The sequence below is a fragment of the Poecile atricapillus genome, chromosome Z, assembly GCF_030490865.1.
Source record: "Poecile atricapillus isolate bPoeAtr1 chromosome Z, bPoeAtr1.hap1, whole genome shotgun sequence".
NCBI classification, from domain to species: Eukaryota; Metazoa; Chordata; class Aves; order Passeriformes; family Paridae; genus Poecile; species Poecile atricapillus.
The window spans coordinates 101,648,346-101,667,628 of NC_081289.1; the positions used below are offsets into that span (position 1 = coordinate 101,648,346).

The following is a 19,283-nucleotide window of genomic DNA, read 5'->3' on the forward strand; positions in this document are numbered from 1 at the left end:
CTTTTATACGAAATTGCATATACCAGGAATTCTGATCAAGACTGGCTCTTCACAAGAGTTCAGCACCAGCAACTCCAAGTTAATTTGGTCACTTCATTACAGTGCTTCTGCAGGAGAAAAGGCCTACTCAAAAAACAGCCTTTGAGAAAAAGCAGACCCTTTAAGCAAGCTTGGCATCATACCTCCATCAGCAGCCTCTGACAGGATGAGTCTAGCCAAGTCCCTGAAGAGCATCCCAGGTACCTCAGCATGATGGAGATTCCTTGATGGTATAATAGGTCAGGGAAGAGCTATCACCTCCTACCAAAAGATACACAGCCAGGTATGACAGCACATCCAGTGGTCGTATCATGGGGCAGCACTGCTACCAGTCAGCCCATGTCAGAGGGTGGGTGATGCCCATGATTCCATGAATGAGGTGTATTTGACACTGTAAATACAGAGGACATTTACTTACACAAGACAGGTGGTACTTTGCACACAGCCTAACAACAGAGTACCCCTCCCAGAACACTGCCTAGCAAAAACGGGGATCCATTTCTTGAGTTATAGCTTCTTGCAGGCTCTCGGTGGACCACAGAAGACATTTTCTTTCCTTACATGTGAAAGGCCTTGTTACTGCCACCTTCCTGGAGAGGACTCCCACACACCTTGTCTCAAGCTGACAAAAGGAAAACATTGTGGCCAGCACCATACCAGCACTTCATTTGTGGGGACCACACTGCTCTCAGGAATTTAAGCAAGAATGTATGGCTAAAGTTAGGCCATACAATCTTTCCAAGCCAATCTCCTCCTCATCCCAGAAAATCTTGTAAAGCCCAGCTTTGACGAAGGCTACAGTCACACAGTACAATTCCTTAGCCTATCACTGTGAAGATGGTATCACTACAGCAGATTAAAGATGGTGTGAGCATGTGAAAGAAACGACTCCTACATTGTAATCATGAGGTTCTTGACACTGCCAAAAAGTCACACTGATTTTGTTTGCTTTCCAAGGAGTGAGATCCTAGCCATCGCTTCCCTTTCTACATATATACTACAAGCAGACCCCATGCAGAGAAGTGCACTTTTAATCACAGTTTGATGTGTTTGTTTTTATGGGTCCCAACTTTAAAAACAACCTCAGATCTGACTAAAGGAGTGAGGAAAAAGGAAAGGCAATGAAACCTGTCTTTGTGCAGACAGGTGTACAAAAGCAGAATTTTCAATGCTAAATGAACAGACTGCAAGACACAAGGTGAGAAAGATCTTATTAACATTTCTCATTTCTACTTTCAAACCAGAGTGAAATATTTGTTCTCAAAGCACAACCAGTGACACACAGAAAACCACATCATGAAGGCCTTGTGGTTTGTACCAGAAGTGTTCTCATTGCTGGAAAAAAACTTACTAAAACATAGAGATAGCTCCCCCACAGATGTGAAAGAAAGGAGTAACTTGATCTAATGTCCCAAGTTTTCTGAGGATGATCACACAGAAGTGTGTTCCTCCTCACGTGTCGATGGCAGGCCCTTGATGTGCTATTCTCCTAGACAGACAAAACCCTTGGGGCCATATTCTACACTCAGGGTGAAGGGACTGACTGAAGGCAACATTTGACTGATGCCTGTCAGCCAGCTGTCCTGGATAGCCAAAGCATTCACATTTGCATCCCTGACTCTGGGAACTGGATCCACAGTAAATGCTACACAGATCTTCAAAGCCCTGGATGAACACTCAGCTCTACCTGGCTTTTCTTCCCCTCCAGCACTGCTCAGCTTTGCTCTGGGGCTCAGTAGAGTTGCAGAGCTTCATAGAAGGGTGCAGCAGGGCCACGAGGAGAACATGGGGAGACTGCAGAGGCAGAAAAGGCCTGTTACTTCCTCACAGGTCTGCATTAGTCACCAGCGGATGCTCAGGACCTCACTCCCACAGGGACACACTGCCACCCTGTGGAAACCGCTCCTCCTCTCCCAGGTGGCTGGACAAGGATGCAGGGAGAAGGCCTGCAGCCTCACCCATGCTCAGTGGCTACACAGCTAGTGCAGCAGCAAGCCACATGCACTTTGGTGCTGTGCTGAAGCAGAGTGCTGTGAACTTAATTTGTTGAGACCAATGCAAAAATTAATTCCTGCTAAATCTTTGTAATTGCACATGAAGTGGCAGCATGGCTGCTGTGACACAGCAGCACAATTACTTGTACTCACTCCACTCCACTCCACTGATAAATTAAAAAAAAAGGGTCAGTTCATCAAATCTTCAGACAAGCCAGATGAGAAACCAAAGCTGGGTGCCATCTCTGTCCCTTGACATCAAGGCAGCACACAGAAAAGGGGAGAAAGCCTTAAGCAAAGTGGAACACCAATACCAAACTTCTTCCATCTGTCTGCATCCAAAAAATCCTGAGCCCTGGTATTTGCTTTGGATGAAGAGTCAGACATCCATAGCATTACCAGGTGAGCACTAAACACCAAGGTACAGCCCCAACTGCATAATTCTGTTAGCAGAAAAATAAACAGCAGGTGAGCACCAGTGGAAGTCTCTTGTCAGTACATTCAGCTTATTTAAACACAGTCTGGAGATCTATTTATTCAGTAAGGGCTGTAATTAGCCTGCAAATTAATCTCAACACATCCCTCTATGGCAAACGAAGAAATGAGATTCCTTGGGGGAAAAAATAATTTAAGTGTGGCTGCTGACAGATACACAGATTCAAAAATTAAATACATTAAATCTAAAATAAAGGGGGGTTGAGTTTATATTCCCAATTGCTTAGTGAGAACTGAAACAGGAGGCCCAACAAAAAGTTCCCTGAAGAAAATTATGAAAATGAAGAAATTACCAATACTAGAAGACAAACTCTGCTGCTTTCAACTATGCAGGCACATCTGTATTTCAAAATAGTCCTGACACAAAACCTATGGAAGAGATGGCAACTCATTTGGTTTGCTTCAATAGGTATTGGGTCAGCTCTCAGATGTGGAAGCCTCTTATTTTTATTTCCGTTACAAAAAAATAAATAAATTATGAACTCCAGTGTATGCGCACCTGTCTTTATTTAAACAAAGTGCTGTTTCATGCTAGCAATCAGACAAAAAAGAAGCGAAACATTCCCATTATTACTGACAATAAAACAAGGTTTGTCTGTTCAGCCTCTTCCCCCATTCTTCAGATTAACTCCTGGCACTAACTTAATGAACAAAAGCTGAAGCAATGCTGCCTGTGCCAGACAGCACATTATAATCTGAAATTACATCTCCAGCTCTAATGTGAATACCCCAAAGCACCTTTGATGAAAAAACACACACGCCTTCCAGATTGTACACAGAGATCCTGCTTAGCCTTTATGTATTTGCATTCTGAGCCAACTGGCTGCTTCTGTCTGCTGTAATCAGGAGACAGCGCTCTGGGTTGGCATGACCACATGAGTTTACAAGGCACACATCTCTGGGGCAAGACCTGCTGCAGCTCAGTTTCACCCCTCTGTGCTGCAGAGAGTCTCCTTCACTATCAAGTGAAGACAAGAGGGAAAACAAGAGAATAAACATTATATATATTATGTGTGTTCTGGGAGGAGAAACATGCCCATCACTTGTCATGTTCGACAATTAAGATTCAGAAAATACAAGATGGGTGTTCTGTTTTGAACCATCTTTCACTAAAAATGAAACCCACATTCTGCAGTTAATTCCTTACCTTCAAGAGCCCTCTCGGGAAGTCTTTGCCATCGTTCATCCCCTGGAGGTTAGCAATGAACTCTTGGCAGGTCATCTTTTTCCCAATGTTCTGAAAGAGTGTCAGAGAAACACAACATCATATTCCTGCTGCTTTCCAAAATGACAGGAACAAGCAACATCAGATTAAATGCATCTTCCTGCTCTCCTTTAAGCCCAAGGCAGGCAGCACTAAGAACGCATTCATGAGATTACTCATAGATTAGCATCCTTGTATGCAGATAGCTAGAAAAGGAAAAATACTTTTGCACCCAAAGGCTCACTCACACCACCCCCAAAAAAAACAGCTTAATACTGGAGGTAATAAAAAGGACAATGATGAAGATCTCTGGTATTTGCATGGTGCCTTATATCCCCATGTCTCTAGAAGCTCTACCAGTCTCTGATGGAAAAGGTCTACTTAAATCTGCTGTGGGGCACCAGGAAACACGTGACTGAGGCCCTTTCTAGACCCTTCTCTTATAATTTCCAATGCTGCCTTTCAGTGGCAACTGCCCTGAGTTGGAGTGCGATGCCCAGGCGTGGCCATTACCTTTTCTGATTCACAAGCTAAGGCCACTTTGACACTTCCACAGTCTCACTTCTTTCCTCTCTTCCTGCCTAAGTCTCTGACTAGAAGTTGCCCAAATAAGCCACAAATGGAAAGGACCAGTTTGGCTGCTCCTGCACATCTGTGGAGGAGCTGAACTACATCCAGAGATTTGAGGCTGCCCTAAACTACTCTTGAATCCTCATCTCCGTGATCCCTCAGAAAGTGCCTGTACTTGGTCCCCCAGGTGCAAGAAGGCCCCTGCTTAGCATGTGGGGAGCCTTGTGAGTGGGCAACAATTACAACACTGCATTGATGAAAAAGGACACCAAAGACATCTGAGAAAAGGAAAGCAGCCTGAGATGAGCGGTGAAACATGCTATAGACAGAGGGGAAAACAGGGCTCTGTGATGGTCATGGTATCTTTGAGGATAGCACCACTGTTAGTCAGGAGATAGAAGTGAAGACTTTTCCACTGTCAGGGCATGCTTTGTCTGTAGAAATGCAATAGAAGAACTCTGTGTGAACTTTGTCTTGGGCTAGGAGCAGGATCCCAAATTAAGGGACCCGAGGACTGGAGCTCAAGGAAGACCAGTTGGATTACTGATCATTCAATGTTAAGAGTTACATGAAAGCAAAAAGTGCATATCCTCCATTTCCCTTCCATAATGTATGACCAGGAAAACCACCAAATCTTGACCATCAGCCTCATCTAGCCAATAAAGATCCCATAGCCTACGGCCAGCACAAACCCACAGAAAGCAGGTAAGCAGTAACCCTGGAACAAGTCATGGCAGCCCACAACAGGATGGCTCCTGACAACATAGACGGTCTGTAACTCGGGCTCTGTGGTTGCAAAGCTTATAGAACACAACTCATAACTTCAGTCTTCAGATGCAGGCTGGAGCTGGTCTAGTAGACTTACAAGTGCTTTCCTTTCTCTCTGCAACTTCAGCCTATTTCTATTTGTTTCCTCCATACAGCAGTTTGTAGCTTCTCCATGCTGACCAAAACCAACAGCAATCTGGCACTGCAGAAAAATGGCTGTTTTACTGCAGGACCAAAGCTAACATCTCCATACAGTGCCACAGAGGTTCCAGAAGATGTGCCTGGTGGTCTAGAGATACCTTAAAACTCTCTAGCACTTTTGTGGGTGATGACCTCTGCGCAGAGAAGCAAGCGTGCATTTCCAAGACATACCAAGCAAAAACTGTTTAGTTACAAACAGAAGTGTGGCAAGACAGGGAATATAAAGGGGATAAGTAAGAGTTTGTCTGAAAGACTTAAAGGCAAGTAAACTGAAGGCAGAGCAGCTGCATTACAGCCCTAAAAGCAGTGGAGCTGACTGAAACAGAAACGCCTGTGCTTACGATCAGTATGTCAGTAACAAATAGAGCTCAGTGTATAGACAGGCCCTGTGACTCATGTGCTTCCTGCTCTAGCAGAATACTGGCAAGAATGGGGCAAAGCAATATCTTTGCTAGGAAACAGGCAATTAGGCATATTTGCATGGGCTGCATTCCAAGTCAAAAATGCCAAACTTACCACCTATGTGGAAAAATGTAAAGCAGTAAGAGGAAGACCAAAATTAGAGGAAATCAGAGGGGCTGGAGGGAACATGATGACACACTCATGGACATAATACAAGCAGAAGTCTGGCAAATACTACAGCTGCATATACATAACAACACACTGCCAACTGTCAGTGGGATAAGCCTCCAAAGTTACACACTGCGACAACCAGAGTCAGCAGCAGCAATGATGGGTCATTTATTCCAGTACCTACTGAAGACTGTAGGGCCCACTAAAGCATCACAGGGAGCAATGGGAATTGCTGTCATGCTGATATGTGACCATTGTTTGGTCTCCCTCCTTGGACTGTGAGGCCAAGTAGCCTGTAAAGCAGGAGCCCCAGACTGCTCACCACTCAGGGGAGTGGGATACTGTCCCACTACATTAGGAACAGTGCAAGTACAACTCTTGTACTAGCTTGGTTGCAAAAGAGAGCAAGTTTTATTCTTCTAAATCCTCTTTTATAGACAGTTCCAAGAAGGTCCAAAAAGGTAAACCTCTCACCGGTCATTAAACCAACACATCACCATCTCCGGACAATTAGGAACACCACCCCTTGACTGTTTCTTGCAAGTAAACGACAAGGATCCAAACAACACCTGCATATGTTGTTTTCCCTCTCCAAGGACTGTTTGTATTCCTTCTTATGATTTCTCAGGCCAGAGCGAAAAGGTTCTGTGACTTAGTTTCGCACAGGCTCAAGCTAATGCCTGAAGCCTAAAAATCTCTTATTTGACCACTCAGTTCCCACAGGATACCTGTGCAGAAACACACAGGTGTGCTCAAGAGAAGCCATGTGTGTGCCAAGAGACAAACTGGGGCACATTCCTGTACCCTCTGCTCACACTCACATGACTGACACACCCTTCAGTAGGGAAAGCTAAGCCTTCGTAGAAAAAAATTATTCACAACTCCCTACTCCCTCCTGCTTCCATAACCTCCAGACAAAGGCATTCAGTTAATGGGAGGTGGGTCTCAGAACTCCTTGTGAATACTCAAGTCTTGGTTTTATTATCTGTGTACCTCTGCGGGGTCTAAAGCAGCCCATTAATCAGACCCAGGGTGCCTCCATGTCCTGCTGCCCAACACCCTTAATGTCTAACAGTTCCCGAGGAACACCCTCCTGTAAGAGCCCTTGCAAGTGCAGTGGAGGGCCAGAGAGAAGCCCCAGAGCCACTTGGCTGAAGCCACTGCTTTTGCACACTATCATGCCATGCTTCCTGTGTTTTTACACATTCCATCCTAACTGCAGGGCAAAGGAAGCTTCCCATCAGCATGGGAATACCTTGCATAGCAGGTGTATGCTCTCAAACCATGGGTGCTGAAATACCCATCCTAAGGCTGCTGGTATCCTGCAGCAGCCCAAGAGGACTCAAACCAGAATACTATTTCACCCACACAGGCAGTGGGTGTGCAGTGCAGGAACACAGGGCTACCACTCAGCATGCCCACATCCCCCCTCCATTCTCTTGGCTCTGAGTACATTCATCATTTGGGCAAAATTCTGCTTCCACCAGCTCTGCCCCCTGCAACTGAATGCCTGCAAACACCACCTTCCCTTTGTGGCCTTCCCAGAACTTCTTCATCTCCCATCTTTATTCTGCCTTCCCACATGTTTGTACCTACTGTAAATGGGAAGTCAATATCAGACACAGCTCTCCAGTCAGGGCAGGCTGCAGAAAGCATGGTAAGCACACCAGAAAGACAGGCCTGAGGACAGGGAGTATGCTCAAACATTATGGCAATGCCAGGCACAATGCCAGCTTATACATGAGTGATCAAGACATGCTGGAACGGCCTGCCCAGGACAACAGCCTAGGAGTGCAGCCTTCTCACTGTTTGCTGTCTGCAGGGGCTTTAGAAGAAGGCCACAGGCACAGGGACTGCCACCAAGACCACCCCGTCCCAGCATGGTGTAGATAGGAGTAGTCTACACAAAGCTGTGCATACTCACATGGCCATGAAGGTCTGTGTTCAGCAGCATCATGGCACACGTGAGACAGTGAACTCCATCTGCAGAAAGAGAAATAACCAGAGTCACATGCAAAACCACATCTGGACCTTTAAGGAGGTGAAACTGAGACTCATAGACTAAGTGAGTCTGTTCCCTTTATAAGAATCTGTTTTATCAAGAATACACATAATTAAATAAATGAACAATGAGGTCATCACACAGCTACCAAACCAGAACAGTCTTTCTTTCATCTTTTAGTAACTGTCAAAACTGTCTCGTAACGCCCATGGATGAGACAAGCAAGACAGGAAATCACGCTATCACTCTTAGCTTGCTAATGCCAATATTATAGTCCGATTCAACACCTTCTTCATTTACTTCCGTGCAGAAAGGAAAAATTAAGATACATTCATTCTTGTGCAAAGAGTGGGTGCAGCAGGGTATCCTGTTTTTCTCCCCCTCTGGCTCAGTCCTCATTCTGAGCTTAATTAGACCTAATTTTGGAGAAGCACAGTCAGTTATTTATGCTGCCTTGGCTCCACATTGGATAGAGAGCACTCCAGGGGTTTCTAAGCTGGTTTTGTGGCCAAGGTCTTCAGCAATAATCCACATTCATAGAACCATGGAATAGAGTTAGAGGACTGGGAGACTGAAGAAAATAATTACTGGCTCAAAACAACTGAAATATGTCTGTAGGGGGAAGAGTTCTGCAGAAAATGGGATGGTGCACTGCTCCACACCCCACTCTCTGGAGCCTCTAGCTCAGAACTGCCACCAATCACTGGGACACTAAAAGCAACATCCCATACCCTGCCCTGGAGCCTCAGTCAAACCCTGGGGTGGCCAGATGACTGGAAGGTCCCCTGGAAGAAAAGTCTGCCACAGGAAGCCAGAGCAGGCCCCAGGATGTGTGATTGTGTCCCTCTTGTCCTTGGATTTTATGGCAGCTGAAACACAAGGATCCAAGGCAGTAGCTAAATCTTGTTTCTCACTCTTTTTGTCTCTTTTTATTTTTTTCTACTCCTAATTTCCATTTTCTGAAATATGGGTAATTAAGGTTGAATAAGTAAAGTTTGCTAAGTCAGTGCTCTGTGAAAGGCTTTATTTTGACTGAATGTTTTTTTTTAAATTCTGCTAAATTCCTAACTTCTAAGGTTTGCTAGGAAAGTTTGGTTGCGACCATTCTGGGAACTTTTGTCAAGTTCTTCTTTGTGCCCACCTCAGGAAAAGTAGTAGTACTTTAAGCCCTTTTTGAACAAATTTTCCAAGCAAGTTTAGAAGTTGCCCTACAAGGATCATGGAGAAGGGGAAGCCTCTAAAGTTCAGCTCTGGCTCTGCACAGGATATCCCTAAGAATCACAGCATGTGATTGAGAGCAGTGTCCAAACACTTCTTGAGCTCTTCCAGGCTGGTGCTGTGACCACGTCCCTGGGGAGCCCAACCACCCCCCGGGAGAAGAACCCCTCTCTAACGTCCAGCCTAAACCTCTGCTGACACAACTACAGGCCATTCCCTTAGCTCCTATCACTGGTCACCACAGAGATCAGGGCGAGCCCTTCCTCCTTCCTCGTGAGGAAGATGTTGACTGTAATGCGGTCTCCCCTCAGGCTCCTCTTCTCCAGGCTCTGCAAACTTTGTGATCTCACTGCTCCCCATCTGGCTTCCCCCCTAGATTCTTCTCCACCTTCATATCCTTTTTCAGGATACCTTCTGATAGTCTTATATTGTGGTGCCCAAACCGCACATAGTACTAAAGTTCTGGGTTAAGCGTGGAGGATTTAAACATTTAATCAGGGTCCAAAGTCACAACTTCCCTCTTGCACCCTGGACTAGAGGAAGGCAGGCCACATCATCAGGCAAGTCACTATTTCACTCTGGACATGATGCACTTGTTCTACCTGACTGCCTACAGAGTCTTGAAATAAAAAAGGCAATAGGCAGAGGACAGAGACAGCACAGAAGCAGATCCCGTCTTACTCCTCTTAAGCTCTTTCTCACTTACACATGAAAATAAAGGTGCAGCTAAACCCACTGCCTTCTTTTTCAACCTCCTCCTTCAGTGTGTAATCAGTGTGTGCTGCTATCACAGGGCCACAAGACTCTGCCAGCATGTCTGGCTGAACACAGCAGTTTACGCCAACAGACAGTTTGTCCTCTTCTGCAGTCCCAGTCTTCTCAGGTTTGATCTATGTTCTTGTTTGTTTCCATCATCTATTTCCAAACTGACTGAAAACATTGGCAAGGAGGAGTGCTCTGACTGATGTTAGCTAGTCAAGATGAAACTGTGCCAAGGTCTGGCTACAGCACCCAAAATTCACCCCCACAACTGGCAAGAACTGGCATGCTTGATGCCAGTGCATGCAGACACAAGCACTGAATGGAGCACAGAAAGTGAACAGCCTCTCTTCCACCTAACATGGGACCTATTTTTATGCACATGAGCTCAAGTAGAAGTACCCACACACCGAAGCCAGCGAGACCACAAACTACAACAGTGGACAAATCTGGAGGTGTCACAACTGAGGATTTATACTGAGGTGGTCTAAATACCTTTCCTGCTGAGGGTTTCGATGCTTACCAGAGACAGTCTCTAAAGTGTGATACAATACCCACATAGCTTCATTTTCCTGCCATGCACCATATGGGCTATTGGAGGTGAGAATGAAAGGAGACAGCAACAAGCAAAGACTTCAGTATCAGAAACAAAGTTACCTTGAGAAGAAATGGCATTTGGGTTGCACTGGTAATATCTGCTGGAGAAGTGGATTAAAACCCTCTCACGTTCCTGAGTTTCTCCAATAAGCGAAAAAGCTTTAAAGAAACTCCTAAAAGGGCAATGGAAAAAAAAGTGAAATTAAGGTAATAAATCTCTTTTTGCTTCACACAGTGCAAAGAGCAAAGCACACATCACAGCAAGAAGTATGTAAGCACACATTCAGTTCCAAGAAGCCTTTCTAGGGAGCTGGGCTATCATTCCGCGTATACTTAACTCCAACATTACAGTAAATGAAGGAAGATTTAAATTACCACCAATCTCAGCCACAGAATAATAAATAATGCCACTATTTGAAAGAGCCGTTCTTACTTTTTAATTTTTTTTTCTTTGGGCAAGGAATTGGAACATGTGGGTTTTTTGCATGGTAAGATATCCAGGATGTTCCCTATTCTCTTCTAATTGCCCACGATCCCTGCACCTTTTAACTTTACCTCATTGGTACTAATCAGAGAAGCTACTCCAGGTGATGAAGTCAAGCAAGTGCACAGCAGTCATGGCTAACACCAAATGTGTGGTCCCCTATCAGAGTGGCCAGGACCACATCAGTCTGGGAGGAGTGTGACTCCCGCAGAAAATATCTGAGCAAAAGGGCAGAAGAGTTGCAACATCTCCCACTGAGCTTCCACAGCAGAAGTAACTTGGCCCTCCTGAGGTTCTTGCTCATGAGAGCCCAGGGTGCAGGGCTGCTGCACATCTGGGCACACTCACTGGATATAGCCAGCAAGCCCATGCAGAGAAATGGGGAGGACACACACCTTTCACTTCTATTCTCCTACTTGATCACCCCTCCTCTTAACCACATTGCTGTTCTTCCCCACTAGAAAAATGCGTGTCACAGCCAAAGATGACCTTCTGCAGTCATTTATCAGGATGTTTCTAAGAAAATACTGAAAACACAGAACTTCTGGATCTAAAGAAGACATACAGAATGACTGTCTAACAGACTATTTTTAAACATCCCATGAGAAGGAAACACCAGATCCGCAAGGAATGGAATATATTGCTGGAACATTCACATCTATCTAGTCTTGATGCATAAACTTCAATGTTAAACTTCTCTCTGATGTAAGGTCAGAGACAGGCTGCACTTGCAACAATCTCACACCCACACAGAGTGTGATCTGCCTGGTAATAACTTAATTTCACATGTAATGTATTGCAAATAATCCAATTCACAAGTAGATACAAGTGAATCTTCACAGAGTTTCTCTGTCCTTCCTACTTTGTGCTCCTGTCCTGTTTCTGGCCAGGACAGAGTTCATTTTTAATATAAGGGCTGATGTTACTTCTGATTCTCTTGAAGGGACCTCCAGCTCATATTTACAAGAAATGAGCAACATGTACTATTACTAGAACTACAGAGGCCCCAGCCAGGTAGAAGAAAGGGACCATCAGATCTATTGGACTGTGTGGATCCAGTGCCCTGGCACACCAGACACACAGGAGTGTAAGGCTTTAGTTCCCACCAGCACATGATGTACCCTGATGCCATCAAGATATGTGGGAATAGAATCCATCTCCTTCTGGGTTGCTAAATGGATCCCTACAGTGACTGCACTGGAAGGTAGAGAGAGCATGACTGGAAATGAATGGCAAAAACTCCCCACTTGACTGGCCCAGAGGCCTCATGCATCCTTGGCATAGACTGCCTCAAAAGATGGTATTTCTAAGACCCAAAAAGGCATTGTTAGAATTTTTAGAATAACTGTTGGGGACACAGAGGAAATGAGACAGCTGAATACCTTGCCTGGTCTCTCAGAGGACCCCTCTGCCTTGGGACTGCTGAAGGTCGAAGAACAGCAGGTACAGTCACTACCACATCACCGCACCATCGACAATACTGCACAACCTGGGACTCTGTGACTCCCATCCATGAGATGATCCGTGAACTGGAAAGCCAGGGAGTGGTCAGCAAGACTTATTCACCCTTTAACAGTCCTGTATGGTCAGTGTGTAAGCCCAGGGAGCAACAGAATATCATGGCCTGAATGAAGTCATACCACCACTGAGTGCCACTGCACCCAACATCCTGGGACTTTAGTATGAGCTGGAGTCCAAAGCAGTGAAGTGGTGTCACCATCAACACTGCTAACATGTTTTCCTCCATTCCTTTAGCAACAGGGTGCAGGCCTCAGTTTTCTACCAGGAGGGGTGTGACATGTACCTGGAACTTACACACCCAGGGGTGGAAACAGAACCCCATTATTTATCCTAGACTAATCCAGACTGCACTGGGAAAGAAAGTGAGGAAAAGGGTGAGGTCCTAGAATACTTGAAATATACTGACAACACGATCATGCAGGGCAACACAGCAGGAGTTTTTGAGAAAGGGGAGAAGACTATCTAAATCCTCCTGAAGGCTGGTTTTGCCACACAGCAAAGTAAGGTCAAGGGACCTGCCCAAGTTTTTAGGAGTAAAATGGCAAGATGGACGTTATTAGATTGCAATGGTCACAGTCAATGGAACAGGAGCTATGTCCCACCAACCAGCAAGAAGGAAACACAGGTTTTTCCTGTGAAAAGGTTTTCCAGACACTGTGGGTTTTTGAAGGATGCAGATTTCAGATTACAGTCAGATTGTAAAACCTCTCTGTCACATGACCCCAAAGAAGAACAATTTCAAGCAGGGTCCTGAACAATAATAAGATTTTGAACAAATTAAACAAGAGACTGCTTATGCAGTAGCCAGTCAAGACATTACAAGATGTAAAAAAAATATGCTCCACAGTGCAGCCAGGAAGAATGGTCCCTCCTGGAGTTGCTGGCGAAAGGTACACATGGAGACTAGATGATGACCCCTGATGTTCTGGAGTTGGGAATACAAACATTACAACATAAAAATGATATGAGGCCAGCTATACCCCCACTGAAACAGAGACACTGGCAAGTTATGAAGGGTTGGACCTCTCAGAAGTGATTGGCACTGAAGCACAGCTCCTCCTGGCATCCCAGCTGCCAGCAATGGGCTGGATACTCAAAGAGACAGTCCCTGCAACACATCATGCCACTATGGAGTAACTGGATTACTCTGACCACACAGCAAGCTTGAACAGGAAACCCCAATCACCCAGCGATCTTGAAAATCATCACTAATTGGCCTGAAGGTGAAAATTTCAGACTATCATCATCGCAGGAGAAGATTACACATGCTGAGGAGACCCCACCATACAGTCAGTTACCTAAAAAGGAATACACTGTCTTTACTGACAATTCCTTATGTATCACAGGGACAACTCAAAAATGGAAAGCAGCTGTAGAGAACCCTATAAGACAAGTCACAGAAGCTACTGAAGGACAAGGTGGATCGAGTCAGGCTGAAGAGCTGAAAGCCATCCAGCTGTCTTCAGGTATCACTGAATGAGGCAAACGGCCAGCAATCTCCCTCTACACTGGCTTGTGGATGGTGGCAAACGCTTTGTTGGGATGGCTGGACTGATAAAAAAAGGCCAATTGGCAGTGTAGAGGAAAACCAGCCTGGGCTGATGAATCGTGACAGGAAATTGCTTCCCTGGTAGAGAAGCTGGCTGTAGAAGTACATCATGAGATACACATGTGCCCAGGAGTTAGGCTACTGAAGAACATCACAACGATGGAGAGGTGGATCAGGCCACCAAGATTAAAGCGTCTCAGGTTAATCTGGACTGGCAGTGTAAGAGCAAATTACTTCTGTCTCAGTGAGCTCAAGATGCCTCAGGTCATCAGAGAAGAGAGATGCAACATACATGTGGGCTAGTGATCAAGGGGTGGACTTCCCCATGGACACCACCTCCCAGTTACCCATAACTGAAACATGCGCTGTGACCAAGCAGGCCAAGAGGGTAAGGCCTCTCTGGTATGGTGGGTGATGGTTGAAATACAAATATGGGGCAGTCTGGCAAATTGGTTACATCACACTGCTGCACACCCACCAAGGCAAGCACTGTATGCTTACAACAGTGGAAACAACCTGGATGTCTGGAGATGAACCCCAGGCCCCACACCAGGGCCCAAAACACCATCCTGGCCTTGAGATGCAACTTCTGTGGCAGCATGGCACCCCAGAAAGAACTGAGTCGGAATTCTTCTTTGGCTTCCCCTCCAGGCCTTTCACCATCTTTGCAGCCCTTCTTCAGGTACTTTCTAGTAGCTTCCTATCTTTCTTATATTGAAGGGACCAGAACTGGCCCCAGCACTTGAGATGAGTTTGCCCCAGTAGAGAGCAGAGTGAGACAATCCCCTCTCCTGCCCAGCTGGTGATGCTGTGCCTGAAGCACCCCACAACATAGCTGGCCCTCCTGGCTGCCACTGCTCAGTCATATTCAACTTGCCCTCCACAAAGACTTCCTGGTCCTTTTCCACAGTGCTGCTCTCCAGCAGCTCATTTCCCAGTCTATCCCAGGTGCAGAATCCAGCACCCACCCTTGCTAAATTTCACACACTTGGTAGTTTCCCAGACTTCTCATTCATCAAAATCTCCATGCAGGACCTCTCTTCCTTTGAGGGAGTCAATGGCTCCTCCCAGTTTAGTACCCTCAAACTTACTATATGTTCAAGACCTGTGTCAAAGTCATTTATGAAGACATTGAAGAGCACAGAGCTACGGATGGAGCCCTGTGGAACCTCACCAGTGACAGGTGACCAGTCTGATGTCACTCCATCCACTGTAACCCTTTGCGCCTGACCCATGAGCCAGCTGCTCACCCATCACATGAAGTGTTTATCCAGCTGAGTGCTGGACATTTTCTCCAGAAGGGTCCTGAGAGAGACAGTATCAAAAGCTTTATGAAAACCAAAAAGATTACATCAACTGGCTTCCTTTGATCATCATTGAGTTACCTTATCATAAAAGGAAATTTGGTTGGATAAGCAGGACTTTTTCCTCATGAAGTCGTGCTGGTTGTGACTGATCACTGCACTATCTTTCAGGAATTTTTCAATACCTCCCAGAATAATTCTCTCTGTAATTTTACCAGGCACTGAAGAGAGACTGACAGGCCTATAGTTTCCAGGGTCATCCTTCTTGTCCTTCTTGAAGGTTAGACAGTTTCCAGACAATTGGGACTTCTCCAGATGCCAAAGATCATTCCAAAATCATTAAGAGGACCTCACAATGACATCAAACAGCTCTTTGAGTATTTCTGGTAAATCCCATGTGGCCCCATAGACTTAGGAGGATCCAGATGGAGCAGCAGATCCCACACAAGTTCAGGGTCAGCTCATAGCCATGGTCCTCCAGCTCAAGGCACTGAGCCATTCTGCACTGCCTTCTTGTATAGATTTATTTAGAAAAAAATATTTTTGTTGTCCCACACAAGTACTGGCCATGTTCAACTCCAGCTGAACTTTTGTCTTTGAACTTTGAATTTGATTGGAATTTTCTCTCTACAGTGGTGAGCAGCAAATCTGTATTCCTCTCACATCACCTGACCTTGCTCCATTGGACGAACACCTTTTTTTTTTGTGTTAGCTCTAGAAGACCTCCCAGTCATTCAAGTTAGCCTTCTGCCTTGTCTGCTTGACACAACCAACATTTTCCTGTGCCCTTAAGAGGTGGTGACCGCACTGATGGATCCCAACACCTTCAGAAGCATTTTCCCAGGGAACCTTACTAATGAGTTCCCTGAGCAGCCTGAAGTCTGCTCTCCCCCGGTCCAGGGCTGGATTCCAAAATGGACACGGAGAGGAGCTGGAGCAGTCACCCCACCACATCCCCTCCTGTAGTCCTGCAGAGGTTGCAAGAGATGCTCTCAGGAGGTGCATGGGCAACACGGATCCAGGGAGTGGACAGTGAAGGAACAACCCTTCCCAGGTCTCAGACTTTTCACTGATGCTGCACAGCAGCCTCCCACAGCTGGGAGGTACTACAGATCTCAGTAGCTGCTTCCAAAATGGTCAATAAACCACAGCTTGTCAGTGAGCCAACAACAGCAACAACAGCACTGTTATCTCTCACTCCATGCCAACCATGAGGTAGCATGCCTCAGTTTCCTCAGGCTTTGGGATGATTCTTTGTCCCCAGCTGCTGCTGCATGCTTAAGGCATGTAGCTGGCAACTACTCCAGCTACTCTTGAAACCTCAACAACCCCTTGGCTTAAGTCCTACATGAGCCTGTGCACATTTTAGAGAAGGTCATAACTATTAATATTAACTGGAGATCTACAGGGAGTAGAAACCTCCTAAATATGTGCCACAAAGCAATTATGTGTTGGATTTCACAATTTAAAAGAAGGGTATATTTAGCATCATGCTTCAGGGGTGCTAAAACCTGGAACAAGCAGCAGACCTCCCACTGCCCAGGAGCTCCCACTGAATGCTGAGCAGGTGCTCCAGCTTGGCTCCACTCCCCCTGCCTCAGGACCAAGTGGTTCATGCCTGGGCACGCATGTTCCATTTCCACAGCATTTAGCAGGCAGGACTTTGTGGGTGCCTTGGATCTGCTATGCTCTCATGGCATCAGATCCCTGGAAACGCACCTGCAAAGAGGCTAAGAACTGCGTGCATACCTCCTAGATTTTCATTAGAAAAAAAATTCACACTTAAGTAACCTCTGTCAAATGAGTTAAACTCATTTAAATCCCCTTAAACATCAGAACACCAGCAACTGCGCTAACAGGCCACTGTTACACAAACTTGGTGTTTTGAGTTCTGAGGAAAAAAGCACTGAAAATAAACATTGTTGAGGTCCAGTGCAAAAAGGAAATAAAATGGAAGGGCTGGGTCTTCAAACACCCACGCTGACAGTTACCAAACTCACTACAGCTTCTTCCATGTAGAAGCTTTTGCTGTTCTGCACATTTCTGGATTCCTCAGGGAGACAGAGAGAGGGGAGCTGCTGAGCCACACCAAACCCTGGTCTTATTGCACTGCAGCAAAGCAGGGTAAGCTCCAAAAGGCATCAGCCAGAAAGTCTGCAGATCAGCTGTGAGCAACACTGTAATTCCTCACTAGTACCTGGCAGACTACTAGTGAGAGTGACTGGACATTTTTCTCCAGCTTCTCTGTATCAAGGACCATCCCTAAGCAGGTCCACCCAAATATTTCCCTCTCCACATGGCTAACTCTCCAGGAACACTAGAGTATGGCAGCACACCAAGCCAAACAGAAGAGGAAAGCTCTGTCCCCAAAATACATCACAGTCCTCTCTTCATCTTCTTACATTCCAAAAGGACAACCATGTAAATCAGAACACTGCAAATAGCACTGCTTGCACTGATGTACTTAATGTACTAAAATAAGTACATTAAGCCCACAAATAGAATTGTACCTGAGTGAGCAGTCCAGTGTCATGTCTGTGAAGTCAAAAAATTTAAGATATTCTTCGGCCACAAGCTTGCTGAATTCATTGCTAAAGAAAAGCAAAGAAATACGTAAAGGTTATCATTCAAGAATGAACCCCTCCAGAACCATCAATAAGAATGCGGCTAAAGGCCTCATATCAGCACATACTTTTTACCCAAATGTTTTGCCACATCAGAGCGTTTGAATCTGTCCAGATGGTAGAGGCGCTTAGCGAGGCGCCTGGCTGCTTCCAAATTGCTGCTGCTGCCATTGCTGAGATCGTGGCCAGGGGCTCCAGTGGCATCTTTCTCCTGAAGTTCATTGCTCCCCATGGCTGCACTAGAGTCTAACACCACATTCTGTACTTCAACATTGCTGTGAGATGAAAATAATATGGAAAGAAGAAAAATTAGGTAACATTAGAGCTTCCTCTTAGAATGGAAGGCAATTAATTGTACAGAGGCAAGATGACATAATGTAACAAAACTCACTTAACAGAAGGAGCAATGCAGAACAGGGATATTCACTTAGCAGTCAGCAGAAGTTAAGGGTGTTTAACAGACAGCCAAATATGGACTTTCCTTCTGACTAGGCTAAGTATCCTCAACTTGGGCTCACCTCAGAGAGGGCTCTTTGCTATTATCAGCCTAGAACTGTACCTGAGTGCTTCTTACATTAGTATTTTTTAACCCAATTGCCTGCTTGGCTCAAAGAGGCCTCTTTAAAAGTAGGAAATAAACAATTTTTCTGGAGAAATGCAGTGATTAAAAAAGGGCGATCAGTTACTCCAAGCTGAGTCAGAACAAGTCCCTTCCTCATTCTTCCCCGGTTGTCCTGGAAACTACACAATTCCTTAAATCTAAAATAGTATCACCAGAACTCTCAGCGGCTCCTGTGGCGCCCATGAGCAGTGGGCATTGCACAGGAAGACACTGCTAGGAAAACTGGGACTCGAAGCAAGGAGCCCAGTTTGGATTATGAGAGACACAAACCACCCATTCCAGCCTGGAGAACTCCTTGCTTCCCTCCTGCTCCCTCATGGTGCCAATTATTTCCCTCACCAGCTGCTCAAAGTCAAGATGTTCAGCATGGCAACACCGGGGCACTTCAGATAAAACATGCACTTATAGATTCCTCCCACCTCTAGTACAATAGGAAAGCTCTGGCTGAGCTGTGTGCCTGCTTTGCTTCTCCCATGAAAGAGTCAAGAGCCCACCACACCAAAAAGTGCACCCCCACATAGACATCCCTTCAGAAAGGTAGGCTTTTAACTTTAGAAGAGCTTTTCTCTGACACTACCATGAAAATTTTTCACACACCACTGTAATTTTCAGACTCGACAAGCCATGGTTAAGACAACTGATTGCTGTGCTCCAGTAACAACTGTCTAGCCATTTACTCAAATGTCTGCTAGCCACTTATTGATTCCTCAAAGACAAGATTTTCATATAAGGTGAGCTTAAAACAAAAATATTTGATAT

At 45.5% G+C, this 19,283-nt stretch overlaps 1 protein-coding gene across 6 annotated transcripts in view; it reads right to left on the reverse strand.

The window, feature by feature from the left end:
- PSD3 (pleckstrin and Sec7 domain containing 3) overlaps positions 1–19,283 on the reverse strand; it is a 119,122-nt gene that overhangs the window by 56,671 nt on the left and 43,168 nt on the right. For all 6 annotated transcript variants that reach the window (XM_058865130.1, XM_058865129.1, XM_058865131.1 and 3 more), the window contains 5 exons: positions 17,971–18,177; positions 17,789–17,869; positions 10,481–10,593; positions 7,769–7,827; positions 3,676–3,765 (listed from right to left, as the gene is read on the reverse strand). In XM_058865130.1, the coding sequence (XP_058721113.1) occupies positions 3,676–3,765; positions 7,769–7,827; positions 10,481–10,593; positions 17,789–17,869; positions 17,971–18,177 (550 nt within the window). The remainder of the gene's footprint in view (positions 1–3,675; positions 3,766–7,768; positions 7,828–10,480; positions 10,594–17,788; positions 17,870–17,970; positions 18,178–19,283) is intronic.